Raw genomic sequence first — 26,354 nt, 5'->3', positions numbered from 1 at the left:
GGGGACAGTGCCCTCTAGCCAAGAATCATTATGTAGGTGAAGTAGAGCTATTCTCGCGCGCTCACCCAGATGACACAGGGCTCTGTAGGAGATTCCGTCAGGTCCTGGTGCGGAGGTCTGTTTGCATGAAGCGAGTGCTGCTTTGAGCTCCTGAATGGTGAACGGGAAGTCCATACAGGAGTCACGTGGTGGCAGACAATTGCTCGAAAGTGATGAGCTGCTGATGGCTGTAGTTTGCCCTGATAATCCGGCACAGAACTCTTTAGCAATGTCCACATCTGGTCGATTTTGGTGAAGGGCTAAGGCCTTGAATGGTGACTTCTGAATGGGCGATGACCGCAAACGTCTAACCGTCCTCCATATCTGCGATAAAGGCTTACGAGGGTCGAGTGACTCGCAGAAAGTAATCCAGCGTTGGAATTCTAGCTTGTCCAACCGACGTTTGATCTTCTTCTGCATACGTCTAGCAGTCCGTAAATGTTCTATGTCCTTCGTGCGCCGGTACCTTCTTTCAGCTCGTCGTCGCAAGGCTCGAAGCCGCTCCAGCTCTATGTCGATGTCCATGATTCTTACAGGGCATGGGATCGTACACACAGTCTCTTTTACAGTGCTCTTGATGGCCTCTTGAAAATCGGATATGTGTTCTTGGCATTGGTCTTCCATACAGGACTGAAATTTTTTCCAGTCCACTCTTTTAACGATGTCGCGCACTTTAGGAGGCGACAATCCTCTGATCTTGACGTATGTTGGAATATGATCACTCCCGTGCGTTTCTATATCCCTGAACCATTCAGTATGTTTCACTAGGCTTTGCGAAACAAAAGCCAAGTCGAGACAGCTACTGTATGTGGAGCCACGTAAAAATGTAGGACTGCCATCATTCAGTAACCAAAGTTGGTTGTCGAAGGCAAAAGACACCAAGCTTCTGCCCTTCATGTTGGTATTCTGACTTCCCCATAATGTATGATGAGCGTTAAAATCCCCAATGATAACACACGGGTCAGGAGGTAACGCTATGATGTCTCGTAATCTTTTTTGATCGAAACGGCTTGATGGTGATAGGTATGCGCCAACCACAGTGATGTTGAGCCTCCTCTTTTTCACTCTTAAGCATACGTATTGGTTTCGGTCATGAGGTGGTACAGGTTGAAGGATGTAAGTGAGGTGTCGGCGAATGTACACCAGAACCTTGCTGCTTTCAGTAACAGTAGACGACATAAAAGGTTCGTATCCCGAGAGTCGTATTGCACTCGATAAGTTCGGCTCACAAATGACGATTACGGGAAACATATTGACGTACACAAATGGACGAAAGTCACCAATGCGCGATCTCAGTCCCCTGGCATTCCACTGCAGTATTGCTGCTTTACGAACCTCATCCCGGAAAGACAGTGGTGGGTTAGCCATGGTCTACTCTAGGGCTGCTAGCACTGGACTAAGCGCGTCCAGTACTTGAAGGGCACTTTTGGCTGACGGCGTATTCATGTCGCTTAACAACATGCGAATGGTATCCACTAATGATCTTAGCATCACCATCACGCGATGATCTGGCTTCCCAGCCGTTGCAGCATTTTGCGCTTGTTCTTGAGGCGGCTTTTGTTGAGGCTCTACAGGTCGTGTAGGCGGCTTCTGTTGAGGCTCAACAGATCGTCTAGGCTGAAGGGGTGGCCATTCCTTTGGAGAGAGAGATCTTCCAGCATCTTCTCTTTCAGCGCAGATGTTTGCCGAGCTAGGAGCCGCGCCTGTCGATTTCACTTGAGCTTCTGACTTTCTCGTCAGATTTTGCACTGTCCTTCGTGAGGACCTTCGACGATGGCGGTGCCTTCGCCTTACTTTTTGCGCAGCTTCTCTGTGAGTCGAGTTGTCTCGCACCATTTGCCTCAGAATATAAATCTCTTTCTTAATCTGAGGACAGTCCTTGGAGGAAGCACTGTGAGCTCCTTGGCAGTTGGGGCATTTCAACGTAGTTGCATACAGTCGTCTTCTGAGTGGTGTTCAGCGCATCGGGGGCACACTGCGGAATTTCTGCAAACGCCCTGCACGTGGCCAATCTTCTGGCACTTGAAACACTGCATAGGCTTCGGAATAAATGGGCGAACCTGGTGACGGAAATGGCCCACCTTCACGTAAGAGGGAAGACAGTCACCTTCGAATGTTAGTCGCACACAACGAGAGTTGCCTAGGCGACCAGCATGCACAATGACGTTGTTTTCACTCACTGGTTTTTGTCAGTACAGGAAGATCTTCATTGGCGATTTCAGTGTCTATGTCATAGATAACTCCTGTTACGGTGTCACCATTCGCTGGTATGAGGGATCGGACTTTGATGTTTCCCAGCTCTGACACATGCTGTAGCGTGTTCAGTGCACTTGGGTTCCTCACGTCGATTGCCAAAATATTCTTCCTCGTGTTTATCCTGATGTCCTTAATCTCGTTAGGCACAATGTTTTCAAGGTACAAGGACAGTGCTTGCCTGTTGAGGAAGCGTAGATTGGCAGTAGTAGTCTGCGGCACAAACAGAATGGAGTGAGGCCATCGCTGAGGCGCTGTCCTCACAGTGGCTGTACTTGATGCTGATGATGCGTTCATGATTCTTCGTTTGGCCTTGCGGTAGAGCACAGGTTCGAAGTCGTCTTCAGAGGACTCGTAGTCTGATGCAGAGTACAGCTCGGTGTCCTCGCTCTCACTAGATGGATTACCACGCTTTCTTGAAGCAATGCTCGTGGATGAACTGGTACTGGGCGGGATCTCCGGGAATTGTACATCCATGACCACGATGTAGGAGGCTGGAGACCCCGCTGTTGCGCTGTGGAACGCAGAAAAAACAGCACAGACCGCAAGATGTGTTCCACAAGAGAATCACTTCGTCTTCCTGCTCACATACTTCGAATCTTCCAAAAAGGGGAAGGGGGTGCCTGTTTGAGTAGGCGTGCTTGCTCGAGATTCTATGGTATGCAAGAACAGATAGCAGAGGCAGTTGCCCTTCTGAAATTTGGTGCTGATGAGTTGGTGCACACTGAATGCCTTTTCGCTGTGACTATAAACTTACACTGACTTACTGTCATTTTGTGCTCACTTGCAGTCACGGGCCCCCTGAGTGAGCAGCAGATAGCGTACATGTGTCGGGAGACGCTCAAGGGCCTTGCCTACCTGCACTACGTGGGCAAGATGCATCGGGACGTCAAGGGGGCCAACATCCTGCTCACCGATGACGGTGATGTCAAGCTTGGTAAGTGCACCATCGCCTTTATTTATTTGCGGGCTTGCCGTCTTCCCCGAAAGGCCGCTCAATGGGAGCATCGGATAGTGCGAGCATGCTCCGCACCACACTAGCTTGTGGCGTAGCTGGGCACACCTGTGACTGGGCTGGACGGTGATGATGTGAGAAAGGTGTGAGCAAGATGGTGAATGGAATAGAAAAGATGGCCAGCATGCTTCTGTTTTTTTTTTTCTATGATTTCGTGTTTCTCACTCCTTCCTTAATCAACTTGTTTATTGTGGGCAGTTATGGTAGGGCGTGTCTGCAATGGGTTGTAGGGTAAGTGTGGACTGTCTGCGTAAGGGGCGTTATATTAGGACCATATCGCAATAATGTTTTCAGATGCACTTTGTGAGGACAAAGTTTCTGGCATGCATGTATTGCAGCTATCATGATGTCAGTGCCTTTAATCTATTATTCTGAGAATATTCTTCAGGCCCCTGGCATTGTATAAGTAAGAGAGGCACTTCAATATTTGTGTCACATTATAGAACAAACTGAAGTACGTATGATTTAATACACAGGAATGAAGTGTTTGAATTAAGTTTGAAGGGTAAGCATTATGGTAATACTATATAAAATGTCTTGTTATGAAAAAAAATACAAATACTATGAGGTTCTCAGTAGAAATTTTTTATGTGAAGTAAAACTTGAGTGGATGTGACATACAGAAAACTGCACTTATCAATTCTGGTTGTCCTTCAAAGTTTTTTGTTTTGCCATTAGGTTGTTTTGCTTATATGTTTTTTTTTCCATATCTCTTGCAGCTGATTTTGGCGTGTCTGCCCAGATCACTGCCACCATCAGCAAGCGGAAGTCATTTATTGGAACACCCTATTGGTGAGTGTCCACTCAACAGGCTGACAGTGGTGTAAAGCACAGTTAAACCTTTACAAATAGAACATTGGTATAAAGAATTATTCTGTATGACAAAGTAAATCTGGAATTTAGTTAGCCTGCTTTTTATTTCACTTAGTTTTGTATGACTAGCACACACTTAAAAAAAAGGTGAGGTTTGGGAAAATAAGCACAGTCGAACTCACTTATAGCTATTCCAAATCTTAACGATCTATCGGTTATAACCACTATATTTCGGTTTCATGTTTACATGTTTCATGTTTACATGTTTCAAAGCCCTCTACTTTTACAACTAACACTTCCGACACAGTTGGGGTAAAAATATGGCACATACAGTAAAACCTCGTTAATTCGAACTCAGTTATTTTGAAATCCCGCTTAACTTGAAGGATTTCCGCGATATCATATTTTGCAATGTGAGTTTGAGTGGATAGTTTGAAGCGGCGGCTGGCACCAGTTTGGTTAATTCTAAAATTTTGGGTGCAATGTCCCAGTTTCAGATCACGATGTCACCGCAAATCCGTCGAAAAGACGGCCCTTAATGGCCACAAGGCAATGCAACGTAGCGTTACTAATGAGTGGTAGCTAGCCAAAGCACCACAGCCTTGCTACTTCCAGTGCTGCCCGCGTGTCACGACTGTGTTGCAGTGAAGATGTCTTGTTTTCTGCAGGCGCGCATTTCAGTTGATCACAGCAGCGTTTTTTTTTTTTTTTTTTTTTCATTCTATGGCAGCAGCGAGGCCCACTGTTCCCCCGTGTTTGCGGCAAAATTAAAACCAGGTATTGCTGGAAAACATAACTGTTGGAGCCCCTAGCTAGCCGGTACAGCGAACGACGAGCACTGATTACTTTGAACAGTTCTAAGCTCCTGGCATCCCACTTTTCGAATGTTCTGTTAATTCGAAAACCCGCTTAATTCAGATTTCTCGCAACCCCAGTGACTTCGAATTAACGAGGTCTACTGTATGTAGCGAGAAAAAAAAAAGTTAAAACGTTAGCTGATGAAGTATTGGATAACCACAGCTTTGGGGTGTCAAGTATGTGATTGCTTCAATTTTGTTGGGTAAAGGCAGAAAATTTCGCTCGTATGCAGTTGATTAAAGCATTGATGAAATATTGATGCACTTGCCTTCGCATGAGAACATTTTGCTTAAGTGTGTGAGGCTTTGTGGGTTGTGATAGAGAGGAACTACTCAGTGCAGGGAACATAGCCTTGTAAAATAATCCAGAGGATAAGCAGATATGTAGGCTAGTCTAGCACAGGTGTATTGTAACTTATGGATTATATACGGTTGACTGTAATGAATTTATACTTGAAGGGACCTCTGAATTTTGTTCGAATTATCAAGAAGTTCAAATTATCAGAAGTTCTCAGATGGATGACTCAGGGTGAGGTGACATTATGGTCAGGCATTGATTTTGTCACATTCAAAAAATTTTTAAGTGTCTTTATGCCCTAACTGCACGCAGTGAACACAAAGCAGAGGTGTAAAGTCCGTAAGTTTATTGACCATTTACTGCTGATCAGACCTTCTAAATAAATCGTGAATTTCTAACTGCTTCATTGCTGTATATATGTGCCTTCAGCACAAGGTCTCTATACCAGTTGAGAAGCATTACCGTTTACCATGCATTTACTTCATCTTAAACATTCGTTTGCTTGTAAAGCCTTTTTCCTTCAAGTCTTCAGTTGCTTATTTTCCATTTTTTGACTGTTAGGATTATATAAGCACACAAAATTTTAAATAGTAGTGGGAAAGCAGCTGATATTTTATGGTATGGACCTGCAAAAAGTATGAATTAACCTAATGATGGAGTTTAAATTAAGAGGCTTTTAAATACATTCAAAGAATAGAGGCCCAACCAAAAAAATTGTTTGAAATAATGGAAAGCATGAATTATCAGAGTTTGAATTATCGCAAGTCTACTTACTACAATGCGAGCCTGCCAACTATAGCTTAGGTCTGCTTACTAGAAATGAGCGTCTGCCAAAGGTAAAGACTAATGGAACAAAAACTGTTGCGCGTTTAACTCTTGTGACCAAAATAACAGCGTGTCGTTGACTCGCCCATGCATGTTAAACGCTCTCTAGCTTCTGTTCATATGGGCTCAGAATACCCATTTCACAGATAGTTGATCTGATGCACACTGCTTGGTTCCATCACCAGCATTCACTTTGTTGATACGCATGGATTTTGTTTTCTTTCAATGCATCCAGTTCTCATCCTTTATTATATTGTGATATGTTGATTTGCTTTGTTACACATGGTTGGAAGAAAGTCATGCTATAAATATACGATAAATATATATTTCAGGAAGGGGCATAGTAGAAGAATAGTCGCATGTTTTAAATCAGCACTTTGAAAAAGTACATAGGCTATGAATGTTTTATGAAAATCTGTTGATAAAAAAAATGTGTTTATGAAACAGGTTCCCAGCTAACATCAAGCCTACATGTCAATGCTCAGGTTTCAGTCTGAAGGTCAAGAAATGAGGCCTTGATCTTGATGCTGCGAAAAAGACTTTTCATACAATACATTAGCATAGTAAGCTTACTGTTTGTTTCTCATTAGTTTGCTTTTAATATCCATCTTTGGCACTGTACTTGTTATCATAGACAAGAGAAGAAAATTTATTGGCTTAATGGTAAAAATGAAGGGGAATCAAATTGCATTCTTTGTTTGTTTGTTTTTTTACCTCAAGGTCGCAGGTTGTTTGATCCCAGTCGTGGTGCTCTGATTCCGGTGTAGGCAAAATGCTGGAGGCTCATGTAGTTAATTAAGTAACTCCAGGTGGTTGAAATTTCTGATGGCATCCTAAGAAGGGTGCTCCTTAGTCATGATATTGTAGTTTTGGCACATAACTACTCCGAAATTCATAAATTTGATTAATTCGGCGTAACTTCATATAGGTCGACGTATACTGAGGGAGATCGCATAGTAAAAAACTGACTGGGGACTTCCTGTACATAGCATAAATATTTCAGGGGCAGGAAATATCAGGAGCAATAGCTCAGTGATTGCAATCACTAACTAATGGCAAAATAATGAATGCAGTGTGCAGTTTGAGAAGACAGTCAGCAGCCCACATTACAAAGAATCGCAGCGAATTGGCCGTGCTACTAAAAAAAGTAGTCCCACTCAAGCACTATTTTCACGCTCTAAAACATGTATTTCCAAGTAATTTCTTTATGATCGGTTTGTTAGAGTTGTTGTTATGAGGAGAAAGCCAAACTCTTGCTTTCTGTAGCACTGCATGCTATCCAACAGTAGCGTTGCTGGCAGTCTGTTTTTGTTGGTGATGGGTTTTGTTTATCCGCCTTTGACGAGAAAATGCCGCAGTCATCTCAGTACTCAATCAATGGTACAGATGGGAGACAACGATGATATGGGTTTGCAGGATGGCGCCCGAAGTAGCGGCCGTGGAGCGTAAAGGCGGCTACAACCAGCAGTGCGACATATGGGCGGTGGGCATCACGGCGATCGAGCTGGCCGAGCTGCAGCCCCCGATGTTCGACCTGCACCCCATGCGGGCCCTCTTCCTCATGTCCAAGTCGGGCTTCAAGCCACCCCAGCTCAAGGACAAGGTCAAGTGGTGGGTGTTATCTCTTTTTTTCATTTGTCAAAGTTGGGGGCCAAGATTCTAAATGTAGGGCATCACCACATGAGGTACAGAAAGGGTCAGTGGAGTGGCACACTATTCGTATGTGTTTTGTCACGTCAAGTTGAGGCTAGGTGCTGGATTGGCTTAGTTGTGCATGGAAATTGTGGGTTGACCGTGCATTTTGAGAACACCCAATTAGCACCGTGCTTATGAAGAACGCCAGTAAGAGCAGAGATGTGAATCCACCTGTCAGCGTTGTGGCTCACCCACGTTCACAGAGGGAAATGATCAACATTTTAGCATTTTCTTGAAACTTTTTAACTTGTTCGAACACAGACGTTCTATATGTGTTTTTAGAGGTATAGAACTTTTTAAAACTGTTCCTGTGTGTGTAAACTGAGGTCTCTGTCTCGGAGCCCCACAATTGGTTGAAATTTTACCGTAGCATTCTCCACTATAGTGTCTAAGGACTTTTGTATTGTTGTGCGAAAAGGGACTTCTTAGACTTTCAGGTACTTCTCATGGCATGAGCAGACATTTTCACAAATTACATAAAACAAAGTTCATGTCCTGCTATTCGTGAGAGTATGAAGCTTCTGTCACCGCATTGCATGTCATGATGAGCTGTGCATGAAGACGGTAAGTGTTCTTTGCTTCATACCATATTTACTCGCATAATCTTCGCACTTTTTTTGGCGGAAAACCGATGCAAAGTTGGGGGGTGCGAGAATTACGCGGGGAAAACTTTCCACGAAAACGTACAGTGCAAAAAAGAAAACGAAGTGGCCGCAAATCGGGATTCTCGCACCAGAGACTAATGACAAGCTTTGAGAAGTACTAATTAAAACTTACCTCAACGTTAAAAGCACTGGTTCAATGCAAGGCAAAATTTATTTGAGACACTAAAAGTGCAAGCAAATAGTCGAGAATTAGAATACCATATGCAAAGCTTGTGGGTGTTGCGGCCGTAGCGGTAGCATTCGTCGGGCAACAGGAGCCCTCAAAAGGTAAGCGTAGGACGTCAGTATTGGGCTGATGGCTATTTAATAGAATCGTCCGCAGTTTCCTTCTGAAAAAAAATAAATAAAGCTTACGATCAAACCCAGTTTTATGCACACAGCAGGCCCAACGTGTCTTGGTGGCTTTCAGCTGTTGTCACCAGTAGCGAACACGAAACTCGTAGACTCCGAAGGGCCTACCGGCGGCCCTGTTGTCGTTGTTTAGTGCATGATCTATCACTTTCAACTTGAAAGCAGCCATGTAGCTTCAGTATCGCCCCGTAACGTCACAAGATTACTAACACAACATACAAAACACGCCGCAACGCGCACTTGCCACTTTGGCTTGGCTTGGATTAGATTGAATTTCCGTGCAGTCATAGTATGCTTGATGCTTAAGAGATGGCGCCATATGACGCGCGTCGTTATCGTCAGTGGCTGGAAAGAGCAGATGACATTATTGCGGCAGTTTTTGTGGGTGCGATAATTACTCCAGGAAAAAAAAAAAGTCGTATTTTTGTTGGGCGATGTGGGGGGTGCGAGAATTATGCGAGTGCGAGGATTAAGCGAGTAAATACGGTATATTGTCGCGGGGTCATGACGTTGATAAAGGCAGCAGTTGGAGTGTCCAAGGTGATACTTTATTCAGCCAAACTTGAGGCCAGGAAATTCAAACCCAATGCACGCTGCACACTGATAGCAACGGGCAGAGCGTTGACTTTCGATGAACTGATAGTGAGGTGAATCAGTATTTATACATCAGCGTCAAAGGTTCTGGCCCTACCGCTGGCGCTTGTGAGAGCTCTGGAATTAACTTTGCTATTTGCATCCTGTGTGTAATGTTGACAGAATGATCTCGGACGTTTGTGAGGCTTTCCGAACATTGTGACGTGGTCTGCGCCAAGCGTTGCTAGCAGCTTTTGTGGATGTAATGTGACTGCATAAAAGTGAAGCGACGAAGCACTAAACATGCATGGCAATATCATAATGTGTATACTAAAGTATCGATTGACTATGCCGTATTTACTTGCATAATTTGGACTCCCCGTTCCGCCTAAGTGAGCTCGCAGGTAGGCACACGAAGAGACTGGATTTTTGGAAGCTCTGGACAGGTTCGCCCCTCGCCGAGCAGGCGACTGCAGTCATACATAAAATGAGCTGCAAATGAGAAGTCTGTTTTTATGAGGACTTCCCCCAAATTACGGTCCCCAGAATGCCGTACCCGAACACCCAAATCTGCTGATGGGTAGTCGGTCAGAACTGCTCGGGCGCTTGCCTCTCTCTGTCCCCTCCATTTCTTTCACCGTAAGGAAGCTTGCTTACGACATGACATGGACTACATTCTGCATCGGAGACATGGGAGGGTATGTCGTGCCTACTGGTTCCCCTTGTTTTTTGCATCCATGCTGCAATCAGAAAAAAAGTTCTAATATGCTGAACATTTGCCAGTGAAATCTTAGCTTGAAATTGACTCGCTCACAAATGTTAAATGTACTATATCTTTTCTTCTGATGGGTTTAGAACATCCATTTTTGTTGCGCTTCAATCAGCTGTGATTCCAAAGGATTGTGATATGCTGATTCACTTTGAAACTCTCTCTCTAGACAAAAAATCTTTCTCCCCAAAAGTCATATCAAATATATTTCATTTCAGAAACTACACCTTATGCCAGAAAAATAATTGCATATTTGAAATCAGCACACAAATATACATAAACTTGGGAAGGTTTAATCAAAATAGGTTGAGAAATAAAAAAACACTTTTTATGAGCAGTGTCTTCTCTTAGGGTAAATAGAAACGAAAAACAAAAGGACAACAGCTTCACTTACATGAAACCTGGGGAAGTGCGAAGCACCAGTGTTTCTCACAGAAACACATCAATAGCAATCGGAGGACAGTGCTCTCTTACTATTACAGAGAGCATCGTGGACGGCATCCTTCGCAGAAATAAAGCTTTTCCTGAGCTAACTGCGCTGTCCTATTTGTTACTCTGAAAGAGCCTTCACAAACTTTTCCTAAGTGAAGGCGCTGTTTTTTTTGCCACTTGCGTTACTGTGACGGGCAATGACGGAAGACACCACGACAAGCCACAAAGGCAGGCAATGCCAACAGCCAGAGTCGATAAGGCGCCTCACATCTAAATGTCTAACTCACTGAAAGAACACTGCTTTTGTTTCTGCGCATAAATCACATGTCATCCTTTTATCCTGCACGCATTATTTTGTTGCTTGTAACCTGACCCTGCGTGCAACACCTAGAATATTTTTTTAAAGTTTCCGCTCATGAACTCAACATTTCTAGTGTGCAAGTTAATTCTGCACCGTAATTGAAACAACCTGAAACACTATGCTTTATGATTGTGAGCATTTAATTTGCATTTAGTTTTGCTCATCGGTGCCACTTCCCCCATCCTCACGAACTTTCAGCCTCAGCTGTTGCTGCCAGTGTAAGCTTCCTTACATTGCTGCAAAGCGCTGTCCTGAAGCCACCCTCGTACAATATTTGCGTGTAATTACTGCCTTTCTCATGAATCTTAATGGTCTGTGTTTCTTTGCTGAGTATATGTGAGAAAATGTAATATTATAGTTGTCGATTGATTGATTTGATTGACTTGTGGGGTTTAATGTCCCAAAAACCACCATATGATTATGAGAGACGCCGTAGTGGAGCGCTCCGGAAATTTTGACCACCTGGGGTTCTTTAACGTGCACCCAAACCTGAGTACATGGGCCTACAACATTTCCGCCTCCATCGGAAATGCAGCCGCCGCAGCCGGGAATCGAACCCGCGACCTGCGGGTCAGCAGCCGAGTACCTTAGCCACTAGACCACCGTGGCGGGGCTCATAGTCGTGGAGATGTATGCCCTTAATTCTTACTCAATTTTGTTGCTCGTAAAAATTATTCATGCTCTGCTGTAATCATTATTTGACTCGGAAACCCCACCTAACAGAACAACATATGAGTCTTTTTTTTTTGCAAGTTTCAAGTATTCACACGGTCCTCTTCGTGTATTTTTGTGAAACTATAAGCCTTCACTGAATCGACATATTTCTTTACATTGCACATGCATGTGCACTTGCAGGGGGGCAGAAACAAATTCACGACAAAAATGCATTTTCGACTTTGTTTTGTTGCACATGCTTCATGCTGGTGCTTTTCATGTGCTTGTGATGCTACGTTGCAGGTCCCAGAACTTCCACCACTTCGTCAAGGTGGCCCTGACCAAGAACCCCAAGAAGAGGCCTACAGCCGAGCGGTTACTCATGGTAAGCCATGGACGAAAAGACAGGAGCAAACTGAGGAGCCCAATGTGACAGTTAATATGGTCGCAGAGCTTTTCTCACAGAAAGCGGTGTTGTTGTCTAGGTAACTAGGGAAAAGTAAATGTGCAGTCTTGTGGGAATGTCACTTCTGTGGTTTCAAGTTGTAGTGAATGGTAATATACTAGGCATGTGCGAATATTCGAGAACTTTGAAGATTCGAATGAATGTTGCAGTGTTTGGATTTGCATTGACAGAAATTTACCTTATTTAAAGTTTTAAAGTAGTCGAAATGAACAAATATTTTCAGGGCATACTTGAGGTCATGTAATTCTTGTGTAAAAGTAATTTCACTGCAGAGTAGAGATGCTCTGCCATGAATAGACATGTCTAAGGCAAATTTGCACTGCCTCCAAACCTCACTTCAAGGATTAGTAAACATTGTGCTCTAATATATATATTCATCATTTTTTAAGTTTTAAAAAGCTTGATATACCGGCTTGTATGCTGAAAGTGTAGTAGATTTTAAATCTTAGCATATTTTACAGGTTATACAGTAAAAGCTCGTTAATTAGAACACGGTTATTTTGAAATCCCGCTTCATTTGAAGGATTTCTGTGGTCTCGTATTTGGCCATGTAAGTTTGAGTGGATAATTTGAAGCGGCGGCCGGCACCAGTCTGGTTAATTCGGAAACATTAGGTGACATGTGCCAATTCCAGATCCTGATTTCGCCGTGAATCCACGGGAATGACGGCCATTAATTGCCACAAAACAATGCAAAGTATCGATAATAATGAGTGGCAGCTGAAGCATTCAGTCTTGCAACTGCTGGCGCAAAAAAAAAAGAACAAAAAACGGTCTCATGGTCAACCGAAACGTGCGCTTGCGGAAAACGAGCTGTGCTTCACTGCAACATAGTAGTGACATGCGGGCAACTTATTGCATGTTTCTCGCAATGTCAGTGGGTCATGGTTTGCCCATTCTTTGTGGGATTGTAAAAAAGTTCGTAAAAAATAGTTTAGCGAAAATCGCGATGTAGGGGAACCTCCGATTGCCGGTTGCTCCAGCGATTCGCATCTTCGCATTGCTGACGGAGTACTTGCCAGCAACACCTACTTCGAAAAATAAGTTCTAAAGTTTCAAAGATCATTTTTTCTAGTCAAAACTCATTGTGAGCTTCGTCATACTGGCCATTAATAAATTCATGATTATAACACAATGTGCGAATGGTCGCATCATGGCGTGCTGATGCAGCGAAAAGCAGGCGACATGCTGCCCGCGTGTCACTACTGTGTTGTAGTGAAGATGTCTTGTTTTCTGCAGGCGCACATTTTAGTTGATCACTACTGCGTTTTCTTTCTTTTTTCTTTTTTTCGGTCAGCAGCGAGACCCACGGTTCCTCCACGTTTGCGGCAAAATGAAGACCAGGTATTACTGGACAACATGGCCTTTGGAGCCACAAGCTAGCCGGCACAGCAAACGACGAGCACCAATTACTTTGACTAGTTCTAATTTCCTTGCATCCCACTTTTTGTATGTTAATTCAAAAACTCACTTAATTCGAAGCTTTCTCGCGGCCCCAGTGACTTCGAATTAACGCAGTTTTACTGTAACTTGCATTCTAATGAAAGGTGAATCCTGCTGCCATTCGGAGCTGCTTTCACTCCTCTTTGAACCAAAAAGGGTGACATTTGCACATGCCTTGTTTAAATTTCAAAAACATTGCGCAGGTTAGTTGGATAATCGCAAACATGCTCGTTTTTCTCTATAATATGTGATCATACTACAGTCGGGCCCGCTTATAACGAACCTGAGCGTGACACGGCATCCGTTCGCTGTATCCCGAAGTTTGTAGTAAATGAAACACAGCTTTTAAAAAAAGTTGCGACTGAAAACGCAAACTTTTTATGCCGCAAAAAGTCCGTGATACACGTGTTTCGAATAGCAGAAGCGATAAGGGCAGTCTCGAGTTCATTTAAAATGGCAGGGTGCTCGTTCGCCAAGGCCCATGGCATAAGCTGCATGAGGCACTGGCTCCAAAGTTCCGTCGTTCTCGCAATCCGATTCCTCCGAATTGCTCTTGCCACATACTTCATTCAGAATGTCCCAATTCGTGCACGGCTCCGCAGTGTCGGCATCATCATCGGCCGTAATTACACCATCGCAAAAGATGTCCTACACTCTCCCAGGTCGAAGTCGACGACGCGCTGCCACAAACCGCCGCTGCAGTTCGGAAGCTTCAGGCTCGGCATCGGGCCCGACGTTGACGAAGTCGGCCTCGCGAAAACAGTTTCGCGCGCATGTAGCCGTCACCGCCGCCGCCGAAATATTCACCATCTCCACAGCTGAATACTGGGACGCCCGAAGCAGCAAGTTGGCTGCCAAGTGGTCAACAACTATGAGGAAGCCCTCCGCAACGCGGCAGCCATTGCGCGGATTACGCTCAAGCCAAGTGGTCACACTTTCGACGTTTTGTTGAGCGGCAGGAAAAAGTGTGCTAGTCCTCCCGTCGGCCATCATGACCACACACGCACAACAAGTGTGAGCAAGATGCGAACACGCGATGCGCATGCCAGAGTGCGTGGAACAGCTGTGGGCCCGTTTCCAGCCAGAAAACGAAACTAATTCGAGCCAGCGTGGAGGGCGTCGCGGAGCGGTGTAGACGAGCGAAGTGGTTGTGATCAAGAGAGGTGATTTGACTTGCGAGAGAAGGGCAAGGAGTTGTGATAAAGGGAGGGGAGAATGCGGCGGGAGGGGACCTTGAAAACTGAAACACACGGGAAGGAGGCAGGTTGGTTAGCTTGCTTGAAAGGTCCGCGAAACTCGCACGTAGAAAAACTTAGAAAGAGTGCATGGCCGCCTGAATCGGCGCGCACGGCGGTGTTCGAAGAATCGGCGGCCGTGGACAAAAAATTGTTTCTTTGCGCCGGCGGGTTTGCATGGCCGCACGAACGTCTCACGAACTTCGATATTTCGTGATTCGTTCCGCGCTAATTAGCAGCATTTTCGCGCTTTCGCACGCGCGCGGAAAGCATGCTGAGTTGAGTACGAAGTGAGCGAGAACAAGTCCTAAACGCGAAACAAATCGCAAGTTATCAGAGTTGGTGGGGTAGCGTACGCGCGTGCACTAGACCCAGACTATCGGATACAGTCGGTGGCCGACGATGTTGGCAAATGATCTGGTCATTCCAGGCCGGCGACGCCAACGACAGTACTAGCGATCAAAAACAGGGTAGATCACCGACCTGTCTTCGAAAGATCGGTGGCTGTGTGAAAACACGCGTCTCGTCTGGCGGGGTGCTCAGAGTAGCGGGGGGACAAAGGACGGAGGGGTGCGTAACAAAAAGCGGTCGGGGAGAGCGGCAACTAAAGGGGCGCGGAGGCAGGGTCGGCGTTTAACAAAAAGAATGTATGGGTGCCTCGCCAATGCCTGATCGGAGGTCAAAATCGGATTTCCAGGAAGTCGGCAGACCGCTGACTCGTTCGCTGTAACCAATCAGCGGCGCTCGGAGACGTTCATTGTAAGTGCGATTTTGTGCCATTGAACCAATGTATATTTTCACGGTCACGCGGATATTGTTCGTTTTAAGCGAAAGTTTGTTTTAAGTGGGACCATTATATGTGGGCCTGACTGTATTTGAACTCGGTTCAGAATTATTCGACCAAGTCACTATTCCTTTAGAATTCGCCTCAAACCTAAATTTGCGCTCTTAGTCATGTTGTACCAAGACAGCCTAACCAACAGTTTTGTTTAGAGAACACCAAACGGTCGAAATTTATTGAGCGCTTTACTACAGCGTCCCTCGTAGTCATATTGCAGCTTTGGTTCGTGATACACTCGAAATTATTATTCATCGTCAAGTCTCTCCATCTCCCTCTGCAGCACCCTTTCCTCAACGGAGACCACCTGACCAAGCGACTGGCACGGGAACTCCTGGAGAAAGTCAACAACCCGCACAACAACTATAACGACCTGGACCCGGACGATGAAGGGGTGCGTGCTAGCTATTTCGTACACACAGTGTTGCATGCAAGCATTGCGCAGCCTAACCAGAGTATAAACTTGATACCTGTCTTTGTTGTGCAACATTCTATATTCCTATACCGACATTACAATTGTACAGCATTGGTTTAATGATTCCAGGCCATGCAGTGCTAGAAATACATGAAAAAGTGGACTGAAAATTTCTCATCACCACAAGGCTTGGATAGAAAAAAAGAAAAGAAGCATGTGGCTAAATAACGGTCTAAAATTAACCCTTTTAGGGTTGAACTTTTTTTAGTGAAATGCATGCCAAAAATGTGTCATTTTTTTATTGCTAAAATAAATTCTTTAGGCCATTTTATTTAAGAAAAAATGATCAAATTTTTTTCATGATCGCAAAGTTAGAGAACAATTATTTTGTGTTACACACATATAGTTTATCCATAGTAACATCTAGCAAAATTGTAAACAAAAACACCTTTACTATTCTTTATGAATAAGAATTATGCATCATAATAAACATAGCTCACAGGCGTACAAAAGTAAGTGCACCAGAGTTCTTTTCTGGTTAAAAATGCTTCTGCTTTAAGCACTGGGAAATTAAATGGTCACCTTTGATTTAATCCTAATCATATTGCCTCACACACTTCAGAGATGTCGCTCCTTCATGATTATTCAAGGCCAAACTCTTGAGTGAATCCTCGTCTGATCAACTGAAATCCAATGAATCAGATTCGCCACCAACTAAAATTCTATGAATCAGATTTGCCACTTGGGAAATAGTTCACATTGGAAGAACTCACTAGCAGTAGAGCAACCGGTGCGCGCTTCCATAGCATAAGTTAACTGTGCAAGTGATTGTACGAAAGAAATCTTTATAGCTGTGTGGCGATCCAGCCAGCAAAATGAGTGAAAAATCTGTAAAATATCTCATTGCCAGCCAGACGCAGTTGGTTTTTCTGAGTCTCCAAAACGAGAAACGCAACCACGGCAGTAGCATTTGTGTAGTTTAGCGCCACACAGAAACATGTAATCGCGCCCCAGGTAGCAATAAGTAGGAGAATCACAAGTGGTCACCATTCGACAGATTTGAAACCAGGCAGTGATCAGTCAGCTTTGCGGGTGCCAGCAGCGATAACCAGCCGAAGGACTAAACCAGAACCAGCCGCACTGCGTGCGTGTGTTCGGATGCGCAGCTGTAAGCCACCATGCCACTTTGGAAAAACAACAACAACGACAACGACAACAAAAAAACTTGAGGCGTTGGTGTCTGCAAAAAATTGCTCACCATGCCAAAGCGGGGCACCACATTCTTAGCGAGAAAAATGATCGATCAGGCACGCATGTCAAACCAGCCGCACTTCGCAAGCGACTTCCAGAGCGCCATCCTGCGAAAAGTCTAAAAAAAAAGTAACAGCGGAGAGACATCGGCACATAACAAAAATTTCAGTTTCTCGAAAGATGCCAGCACATGCCAAGCTAGAAAAACTATATAAAAAGGTGTGCGCTTCAAACATAAAGGCAGTGCTGTACATATATGACAAGAACCCTTTGGTTCATGTTAGGTGCTGCTGTATATGTACGGCAAAACCCCTGAAATTGTTAATGACCATTCGTTTGTGCTTCTGTTGTATTGAGGAAGCATATTGCTTTCTTAAAAATTTGAACTGTCTGATTAAATTGATCTACGTTTTTACTTTGCTGGTTCTTTTCACTCTTTAAATATTAAACTTGCTTCAAGGCACCCACAGTGAATAGCGAATGCCTGTGATGATGCTGCTCAACATTTTACTCAGCATTTTCTCGAAATTTGCTATTGTCTGAGCCAGCTTAGTATTCTGCATGTTACTACATTGCTTTGACCCGAGATGTGCCCTGTGCAGATCCTGTACAACGTGCCACAAAGGATTGCGTCTCAACGGTCTGCGAGAACAGCCGAGCGACCAAACTCTGAACTCAACAGTGAGTTGCATGCATCCTTTTTTTTTTTCTGGCTGACTCGAATATACAGTTGAACCCACTTATACCAATATGGAAATTTCATTATTATATCTGATGATTGCTATAAACAGGTTACACGAAAAAAAAAAAGTAGTTGAATGGCAGGCTGCTGCGAGAAAACTTAATGTTGGATAGAATATGTCGATAGTGATCAGTGAGAAGGATGTTGAATCAGATATGCGAAATAATTTGAAAGCTTGTTTTTGGAAAGTACAGTCGACTTCTCTTAAACGGAACTCGAAGGGGATCCATAAAACTGTTCCATTTGTCAGATGTTTCATTTAAGCAAAGTACATTTATTTAGTGAACCAAGACCTTTATTCACAAACCTCACCTTACTCATGAGGATGAGCAGGAGAAAAAAAAGTAATGAAGAGTGGTTTGTTTGGCAAGCTTGAGTTGTTTTTTTCACGAGGTGCGCACCCATGCCTGACAAACTAGCTAGAAATTCTGGACAAGCTTTATGCTCAAAATAGCGCTGCAAAAGTTCAACAGCCTCTTTAGCTGATCGGTCGGGTGGCACCACTGCACTGGCAGTATCATCACATTCATTGCTGAGAGGTTCATCCTCATCTTGCACTTCGGTAGTCATTTCCTTGACAGTCTCTTCATGACAGGTACGAACATTTTCATCAATTGATTCGTAGTCCTGCAGCGTGAAAGGGGCAGAGGGCACGCTTGACTGAATATTGTCTCAATGTCAGCATCAGCAGGGCTTTCTTCTTCATCAGTTACTGCTTTCTTGCACTTGAAAGCCAGCATGGTGAAAGCATCTGTGTATTGTTCTTGCCTTCACTTGCTCCCAGGCACAAGCCAAAATGTAGATGACTGCCAATAAATCTATGCTGTAGAATTTCCCGCTGCCTGCTCTAAGCAGCATTTGACGGAGCAGTGGTCTGCGGTAATGAACATTATTGTTCTGAATAACCCTTTGATCCATCGACTGCATCACCGTCTTTGCATTGGCTGGAAAGAACTTCAGGGTGACGGCTTGAAGTCCCTGAACCTGACCGTGGGCTGGGCAATTATCAACGATAAAGACAACCTTCCTGCTTTGCCTCGTAAATCTTGCGTCTTTCTCCCGAAGCCAGTTTTCGAAAATGGCCGTGGTCATCCACGCTCTTCCGTTCCCATGGTACGCAAAGAAAAAGTGTCAAACGCCTTTGAAACAACGTGGGTGCCTTGATTTTCCTATTACCGACAGCTTTAATTGCTCATCTCCTGCTATGTTTGCACCCACCAGCACAGTGATGCGATCTTTACTGCATTTTCCTACAGGCTTCGCCTTTGAAGGTGAGAGTCTTTGATAGAAGCGCTTTATAAAAAAGACCCACCTCGTAGATGGGGAAGATATCTCGTGGCTCAAAGCTCATCAAAATTGCCTTAAACCGCCACTGTTGCCAGTCGGTGGAAATGTCCCTGTTTACTGCACCACCCTCGCCTGAGATTGCTTTGAAGACCATGCCATGGCGTGTTTTGAAGCGGCTGGGCCATCCGTCGCTTAGGACAATATTCTAACACCAATTTACATGGCGATCTCTCGAGCTTTCTGCTCAATAATTGGTCCGCTTATGGGCAAATTGGAACTCTGTGCACGCTTGAACCACATGAAAAGAACTTTTTCTAGTTGTTTATGAGGTGTCGTCCGCATTCGCATCCATTTAGATGTAAAGGTCTCGTTCTTAACAGTGCCTTCAATCATTTCTCTGTCTTTCCAGATACGCGACAGCGTCGATTTTGGGATGCATTTTTTTGCCACCCCAGTCTTGGGCAGGCTTCTTCGATCGAGCTCCTGAAGAATTTGCAGCTTTTTTTTAAATGAGAGTGCATGGGGCGACCGCTTCCTTTCCATCGGGCCGAAATAGCACCATGATTCACCACACTTAGCCACACAAATAGGCATAACACAATTGACTCGCCGACTCTGCTCCCACAGCCACAAGCGAGAATGGCTGCTAGATTGACATGAGCGAGTCTATGCTGTGTTTAGAGTTTGTGCCGTTTAACTGTAGGTGACCAATAAGCACTGTTTTGGTTAAGTGATGAATTTTACTGCGCAACACATAGAAATCCAGCGATAAGAGCTTGCTTAGTTTTGTTAATCTGGCATTTTCTTTTAAGCGAGTTTCGTTTATTGGGAGTCTACTGTAGATAGAAATTGAAAGCACGCTATTTAAGTGTTTAATCAATGTTTCTTTTTTCTCCCGTAGTGGACAATGTCAGCTTTGAACAACGAGTTTTCACAGAGCTCGGTGACGCAACGAATCAGGTAAGACTTTCTTTCAGTTGTTTATTTCTGGAGCACTTACTTCAATTCTTTTACGGTAATTTTATGAACTCTGGCTAGCAGGGCAAAAGGTTGCCTTCAAGCAGTCATCTATGCATGTATAGCCCAAGACAAGAAGCGTTTGTGTAATTTCGGACAAGTGCGCCCTTGCCTCCTTCCATTTTTTCTTCCAGCGGGTTCTCTGCTACGAAATCCTGCAGCAGTGGTTCATAGGAACCAAAGTTCTGGTATTCGTATATGTGTGCACAATTCTTTAGGGCTTTTACAAAGCTGGGCTTCAGGGTTGCATTTTTCGTTGGCACAAATTGTCCGGTGGGGTAGAGGGGGATTCATTTGAACGTCTTTATTTACCCCCCTCGTCATAACACATGAAATTTCACCCCAATGTATCCTATAGCTCAGTAAAAACAGTAAATGCATGCATAATGAATAAAGCATTTCATGACAAGCATAGGTAGGTTTTATCAGAAGCTCCTCCACTGCCGCCTCGATTTTGGTTCGTGGCCAAGCCAGTTCCCCCACCAAACACTTGTCCATTTATGTTTCACTGTAGGGGTGCTTGCCTGGTGTTTTACGGTACTTCTAATGTTGTTAAATGCTGTTGAGGCACTAGAAACTCTACAGACTCCAGATGTACGTGAACACTGGGGGCACCTACATTTAATTTAAGTTCTTTAAGCTCCTCTCAGTGTTGCCCTCTGGCATCAAAGATCCCACCTAGCCATAAGCATAGCAGGAGAGGGAGGCTTTGGGCCCTCTCCCTTTGAAGTCTGAAATTTTTAAATTTTGCATGTGGACACAGTAAAAGTTCATCAATTAAGATATCATGAGAATGTAGAAAACGTTCAAATTAATTGGATGCCAAATTATCTAAAGTGTCAAAAAAACAATAGGGAGTTTTCGAATAGGGACCCCAAAAGTTCGGGGCCCCAGAGATATTTGCAGATCCACGCTTTGGGTCAAGCAAGAGCGAACAGTTTTCGAATAGCATCTGCAGTGCTTTCGATACTCACCCAATTCTTGGTCATGTCACTTCAGTAGGTGCCATCACGTTTGTCGGACGCAAAACTTTTGGGGCAGGCTTTGGGGCTCCTGCTGAATTTGAGAAATAGCGTCCCCAACCCAAAACCCAAACGCAGTTGTCAAGGTAACTGCACATCTGCAAAACCCAAACGCAGTTTGGTTTTTGCATAGTGTCAAGTGGCATAGTGTCAATAGTGTCAAGGTAACTGCACATGTGTAAAACCCAAACGCAGTTTGGGTTTTACACATGAGCAGTTACCTTGACACTATTTCTTTGCCGCCCCAACCTTTTGGGGCCCCTATGCAAAAACTACGTACAAAAGAAGCACATGGCTTATTACATCAATTATTTTCGTTTTCTTGATGAACACATAAATCCAGAACTTAGTTCACATAAGAATAGCGTGAAAGCTGTAATATTGATCATTCATGACTTCGTTCCCAATTTGACCTCAACTCGAGTCTCCATGTCTTAAATTAACCCACCTTCATTACATTCTGCCATCACTATGACCACGGCGTGCGTGTACATAACTTTTTCACCAGGAAAGGGCCTGCAATTGATTGTATCTCCATCACAATATAGTAAGGCAGGATTATGCCAGCATGCAGACTGCCATTGGTGCTCTTCATCTTCAACAGCTTCCGCCATGCATGAGTTTTTTGACGTTGCATAAGCATTGACCCTAGTCAAAATGAAGCTGGAGTGAACCGGACTTGGTAATGCCCAGTCAGGGAGGGTGACCGTGCCTTTCTGAACACACAGAGTGGTCTTGATAGTTCGTGAACACTTTTTCCTCTCCCTTGCATCATGCATTTGTGGTGCTTCTTGTCTGGTGTGCTCCTAGGATTGTCAGAATTAGCCGAGTTGCGGCTAAATATGAGAAAATTATTGAGAGTTTGAGACCGCTAAGCAATACATATGCTTGCCATGACCAGGAACACGTCCAAATCATTCGGTTTTTGTGATTAATGGTGGTCAAACTCACAAGCTTTTACTGTACATACATCCACACATACAAACACCTGAACTAGCACACATATAAAGGGCGTTACGCCCCCACCCTTCCTAAAATGCACACACTCCTGCCAGGTCTACGTAAAACATGCAGCACAGTCACAGTGAAAGCTGGAAAAGCAGTCTTTCTGGAGCATTTTTAAACACTCTGGGGACAACTGGTGGAAACCTCAATATAATAAACACAGATATTATAACGAAGTAAACAAAATATAGTGTAGTCACAAATACAGAGTTCTAGATAAATGTTTATAGCAAATTTTTGATGATTATAATGAAGTTTGAGGGTACTTCAAGCACATTTGCATGGTACCTACTGCATCATAAATTATTACGTTAATGTTTGTATAGTAGGGAAGCGTCTAGTATGCCATTATTCGCCATTCTTGAGAGAAGCGTGGTATTCACTACACATTTGAAGGTTTTAAGTGCACTGGCTGACTACGAGGAAGAAATATGCTGAGGCTTTTATTTATGGGTTGCAACATTCAATGACACACTCGTTAAGCAATTTTTATTTTATGATGCCTCTTTGTTGCTTTACTGTTATAAAACTCTTTATTACATGTGCCAACGCGATTCCTTACTCGACATGATGTCTGCGTATTGTCAGTTTGCAATGGAGTCTCAAGCACTGGTGTAGCTCACTGTTAAAGTACTGGGCTGCAGTGTAGAGGACCCAGGCTCAAATCACATTTTGTCAGCAGTACTTTTTATTTAGTTAGTTTTTTTTCTTATTTCGACTGACGGTGGTTACAGACACCGGCGATGGCGGACAACTACGGCGCCATAATCGGCCCTGGTTGTTATCTCATAACAGCTTTCGCTGTGAAAAAATAAAAATTTTGGGCTATACCCCTGCATCTAGCCATTTTCCATCTTGTGCTTGGGCCAATGCTGTGCAGTACATATGCCAGCATGCAGACTGCCACTGGCGCTCTTCATCTTCAACAGCTTCCGCCATGCATGAGTTTTCTGACATTGCACTGCATTTTGTCTTACCTTTAACTTTGACCAACACCACTTCCTACACTATTCAACTGGTAGCTTGAACGGCATAACCAAATTAAAGTTACAATTACTTAGCTCTCCGGAGGTTGTACCGTGTTCACACTTGGGTGAGCCCATCTTGGTGATGGTGCAAGTGCAACGCTTGTTTCGAGTGTGGTGTAAAATGCCATTGGTCTGTGTCTTATCGGCACTCTCGCAGAATGCACCAGTGCACAATGGCCAGGGCAACAACCACTATGACCTGGCGACAGCATGGATGGAGGGGGACAGCGAGAGGGAGGAGATTCAACGGTCAGTGATGCTTGTGCTTTCCCTGTAGCTTTTAACTGGAGAGACTGCGCTTGTTTGGAACAGATAGACGCAGAACATAGCACAGCGTTGGCTTAGTTGCTTATCTTTTTTAATGGCAAGCTTAAGGTTGAGGGCTCGAAGTCCGGCCGTGGCAGCCACCTCCTGGTGGAGGCTTCAGTGGAAATAGAGTGCCCAGAAACTCGTGTATCGAGATTTGCATGCATGCTCATCGATTACTAGTAGCCAAAACTAACCTGGAGCCCTCCCCTGCTCAAATATTTGCATAAATCATAAGAGAGTGTAGCATACAGAAGCGTTGCCTGGTGGAAAAGTAATTCATCTTTTAATCTTTCCTGAAAGTCTTTTTAGCGGAGCCGAAATAGAGGCAGGAACAATTTCAAGAGGCTTGTGTTAAATAATAGACCGTGAGGTCTTGCATGAACAACGCATGCGTTGGTTTACAACGCTATTTCTAAGGATGAAGCTTTGAATGCAATCGGAGTGGAGGCATAGTGGCTGCTGTGTTGCTCTAGCAAACTGTAACCATTAGCCTAGCTTGAGTCTCATATTATAGGCTTACCTTGAGTAAAATATTGCGTTGCAATTGAAACTTAAGCTATGTATGATGTCAGCCCTTTGTTAAGATTACAGTACAGAGGGCTCTTCAATCGCTCTCAAGCATTAGTTTGGTTGCCTCGAAGCAAAGTTTTGCAGTGTTCTCAGAAAAACTTGGTGGTAGCAGCAGAGCGAGGCAATAGCTGTCTATTCAGAGAGCTTGTATCATTGTACAGTGTTTGATTGTGCACATAAATTGTACATTCGGCTGGTCGTTTTTAAACAGTTCCGTGCGATTTGGCACTCTGAAATTGGTTGTTTGAATGCTATGAATGCATTTGCATTATTCATTCATAAAGTTACGCTCCAGCACAGAGTTTGACATCTCTGCTTGTTGAGCGCAGTCGCAGCAGAAACCAGTGGTATGTACCGCCAATTTGCCAGTTCGTTTCAAGATTGACACCCGTTGTTTGTTGAGTGCTTTCTGTAGACACTCGTAGCTGTCATGTAATCGACGAAGCTCGCCTGTGAGCGAGCTTCAGTTTGCACCTGGTGCTTTCCCAAGTAGCGACTTTTTGGGGAGTGCTGGTGACGTCGCAGCGAAATTCTTCTAGTGCAGACCAAGAGGTGCACCTTGGTGTTGTGTTAACATCTTTTGTGCTGCCAATGTGTTGTTGCAGTGCACTGTCACCATCTGTTCACTGCCGCTTCTTTTGTTTTGCGCTGCTCTACTCTTTGTCTGTCCCTCTGCTGATGTCGGGCAGCACATCAAGCTGTCGTCTTTGAAGGCAGAGTTGATGCAAAAAACACGAACGCCATATCCTGTAGCATCAGTGACATGGGGGTACCACTTCCTAGTACTAATTCAGCAATTCTAGTAGTGACGACTATCGGCTAGTAGTATCATCAGAATGCTTGGTATCGGTGTAGTGGCATTCTACACTTTTAATGACTTTACACTTTTTGAGCTGTAGTGAAGCATCACAAGTCATTTTCATATGGTTTTCTGTAATGTGTGCCTCGCGCTTTTCTGTCTAGAGCTTCATGCATCTCGCATCAGTCGATGGCGTATCACACAGAAAAGCAGTTGGTCTACATCATTAAACAAAGAAAATGCAGATAAACAATGAGAAATATTGACGCAGAATTACGCTGCAAGTACCAGGCCACAGGAGTTTGGTTTTGTTTACAGATAACCTAGCAACATTATGGCAAAGATTCATAGCTCATAGAGGCTGACAGCTTCCTTACCAGTGTTGTTAGGAAACTGATGCAATGATTGTTAAACACCGTGCTTGCTAGGTTTGGTCTTTAATGCACTAAAAGTGAACGCCATTGAGGTAATGTCCCCGAATGTAATGGTATCGCTGTTCTTGTGTGGTTTTAACGAACCTCTCTCATGCCTTTTTACTTTTTCTGCGTTTGGTCTGAATTAGTGTTTGACACTTAACCGTAGGCTATTACCTGGTGACTAACGTCACGTTACTGGTTGTTGAATAGCGTTCAGGTGTCGACACTCAGTTCCTTGTAGTAGATTGTCGTAGATGAACAACGAACTGTGCAGTTCATTTCACTCACCGAGTAGAAATGAGAACACTCATCCACATGGAAGGAAGCGGAACAAGAACACTTTCGATGCTGCACAGTGGCAACAGCAGCGGCGCAAATGGCATCTTAGCAATGCTACATTTCTTCAACTTGGCCAGCAGCACTTGGGCTAATGCTTCAGCATGGGAAAACGAAAAGCTAGGCGATGATTGTTCATGTGGTGTGTGCCTTGAGCAAAGCTGGGTGGGAAGACTTTTGGCCGGTGCCTATTTCTAAATAGGATCCTCTTTGCTCGAGCACCTTGATTAATATGAAAGGTCACTTCAATGAAGTTGCATATTATGTTGGGATTGGTAGGTACCCTCAATTAACAAGTTGATGGAACCATAGTTCTTCCGTTTAGTTGTGCATCGGCTGGTGAAAATACATCATTTCCACTTGGTTATATTCTTCGTGCGTATGACTTCACTCTGCATCCCAAACTAGAATAATGAACTGTAACTTTTCTGACTGAGTCATTGCTTAAAAAGCATTGTTAGTTTAGGAGGTATGCTACAGTTCCAGACAGTAGGAAATTGCACATCTACCAATTGCAAAGTTTTCTGCTTTTGTGCAAGTACGAGTTCGGTGGCACACAAAGCATTAAAGCGGAGA

At 44.1% G+C, this 26,354-nt stretch overlaps 1 protein-coding gene across 12 annotated transcripts in view; it reads left to right on the top strand.

Moving 5' to 3' along the window:
* Positions 1 to 26,354, top strand: part of hppy (MAP4K3-like protein hppy) — a 225,569-nt gene that overhangs the window by 101,915 nt on the left and 97,300 nt on the right. For all 12 annotated transcript variants that reach the window (XM_037419107.2, XM_037419105.2, XM_075866054.1 and 9 more), the window contains exons 4-11: positions 3,083 to 3,229; positions 4,027 to 4,099; positions 7,517 to 7,711; positions 11,904 to 11,985; positions 15,865 to 15,975; positions 17,850 to 17,928; positions 20,178 to 20,236; positions 23,506 to 23,597. In XM_037419107.2, coding sequence (XP_037275004.2) covers positions 3,083 to 3,229; positions 4,027 to 4,099; positions 7,517 to 7,711; positions 11,904 to 11,985; positions 15,865 to 15,975; positions 17,850 to 17,928; positions 20,178 to 20,236; positions 23,506 to 23,597 — 838 coding nt within the window. The remainder of the gene's footprint in view (positions 1 to 3,082; positions 3,230 to 4,026; positions 4,100 to 7,516; positions 7,712 to 11,903; positions 11,986 to 15,864; positions 15,976 to 17,849; positions 17,929 to 20,177; positions 20,237 to 23,505; positions 23,598 to 26,354) is intronic.

The sequence above is a fragment of the Rhipicephalus microplus genome, chromosome 6 (assembly GCF_043290135.1).
Source record: "Rhipicephalus microplus isolate Deutch F79 chromosome 6, USDA_Rmic, whole genome shotgun sequence".
NCBI lineage: Eukaryota > Metazoa > Arthropoda > Arachnida > Ixodida > Ixodidae > Rhipicephalus > Rhipicephalus microplus.
This window is presented reverse-complemented; position numbering and strand designations above follow the sequence as displayed.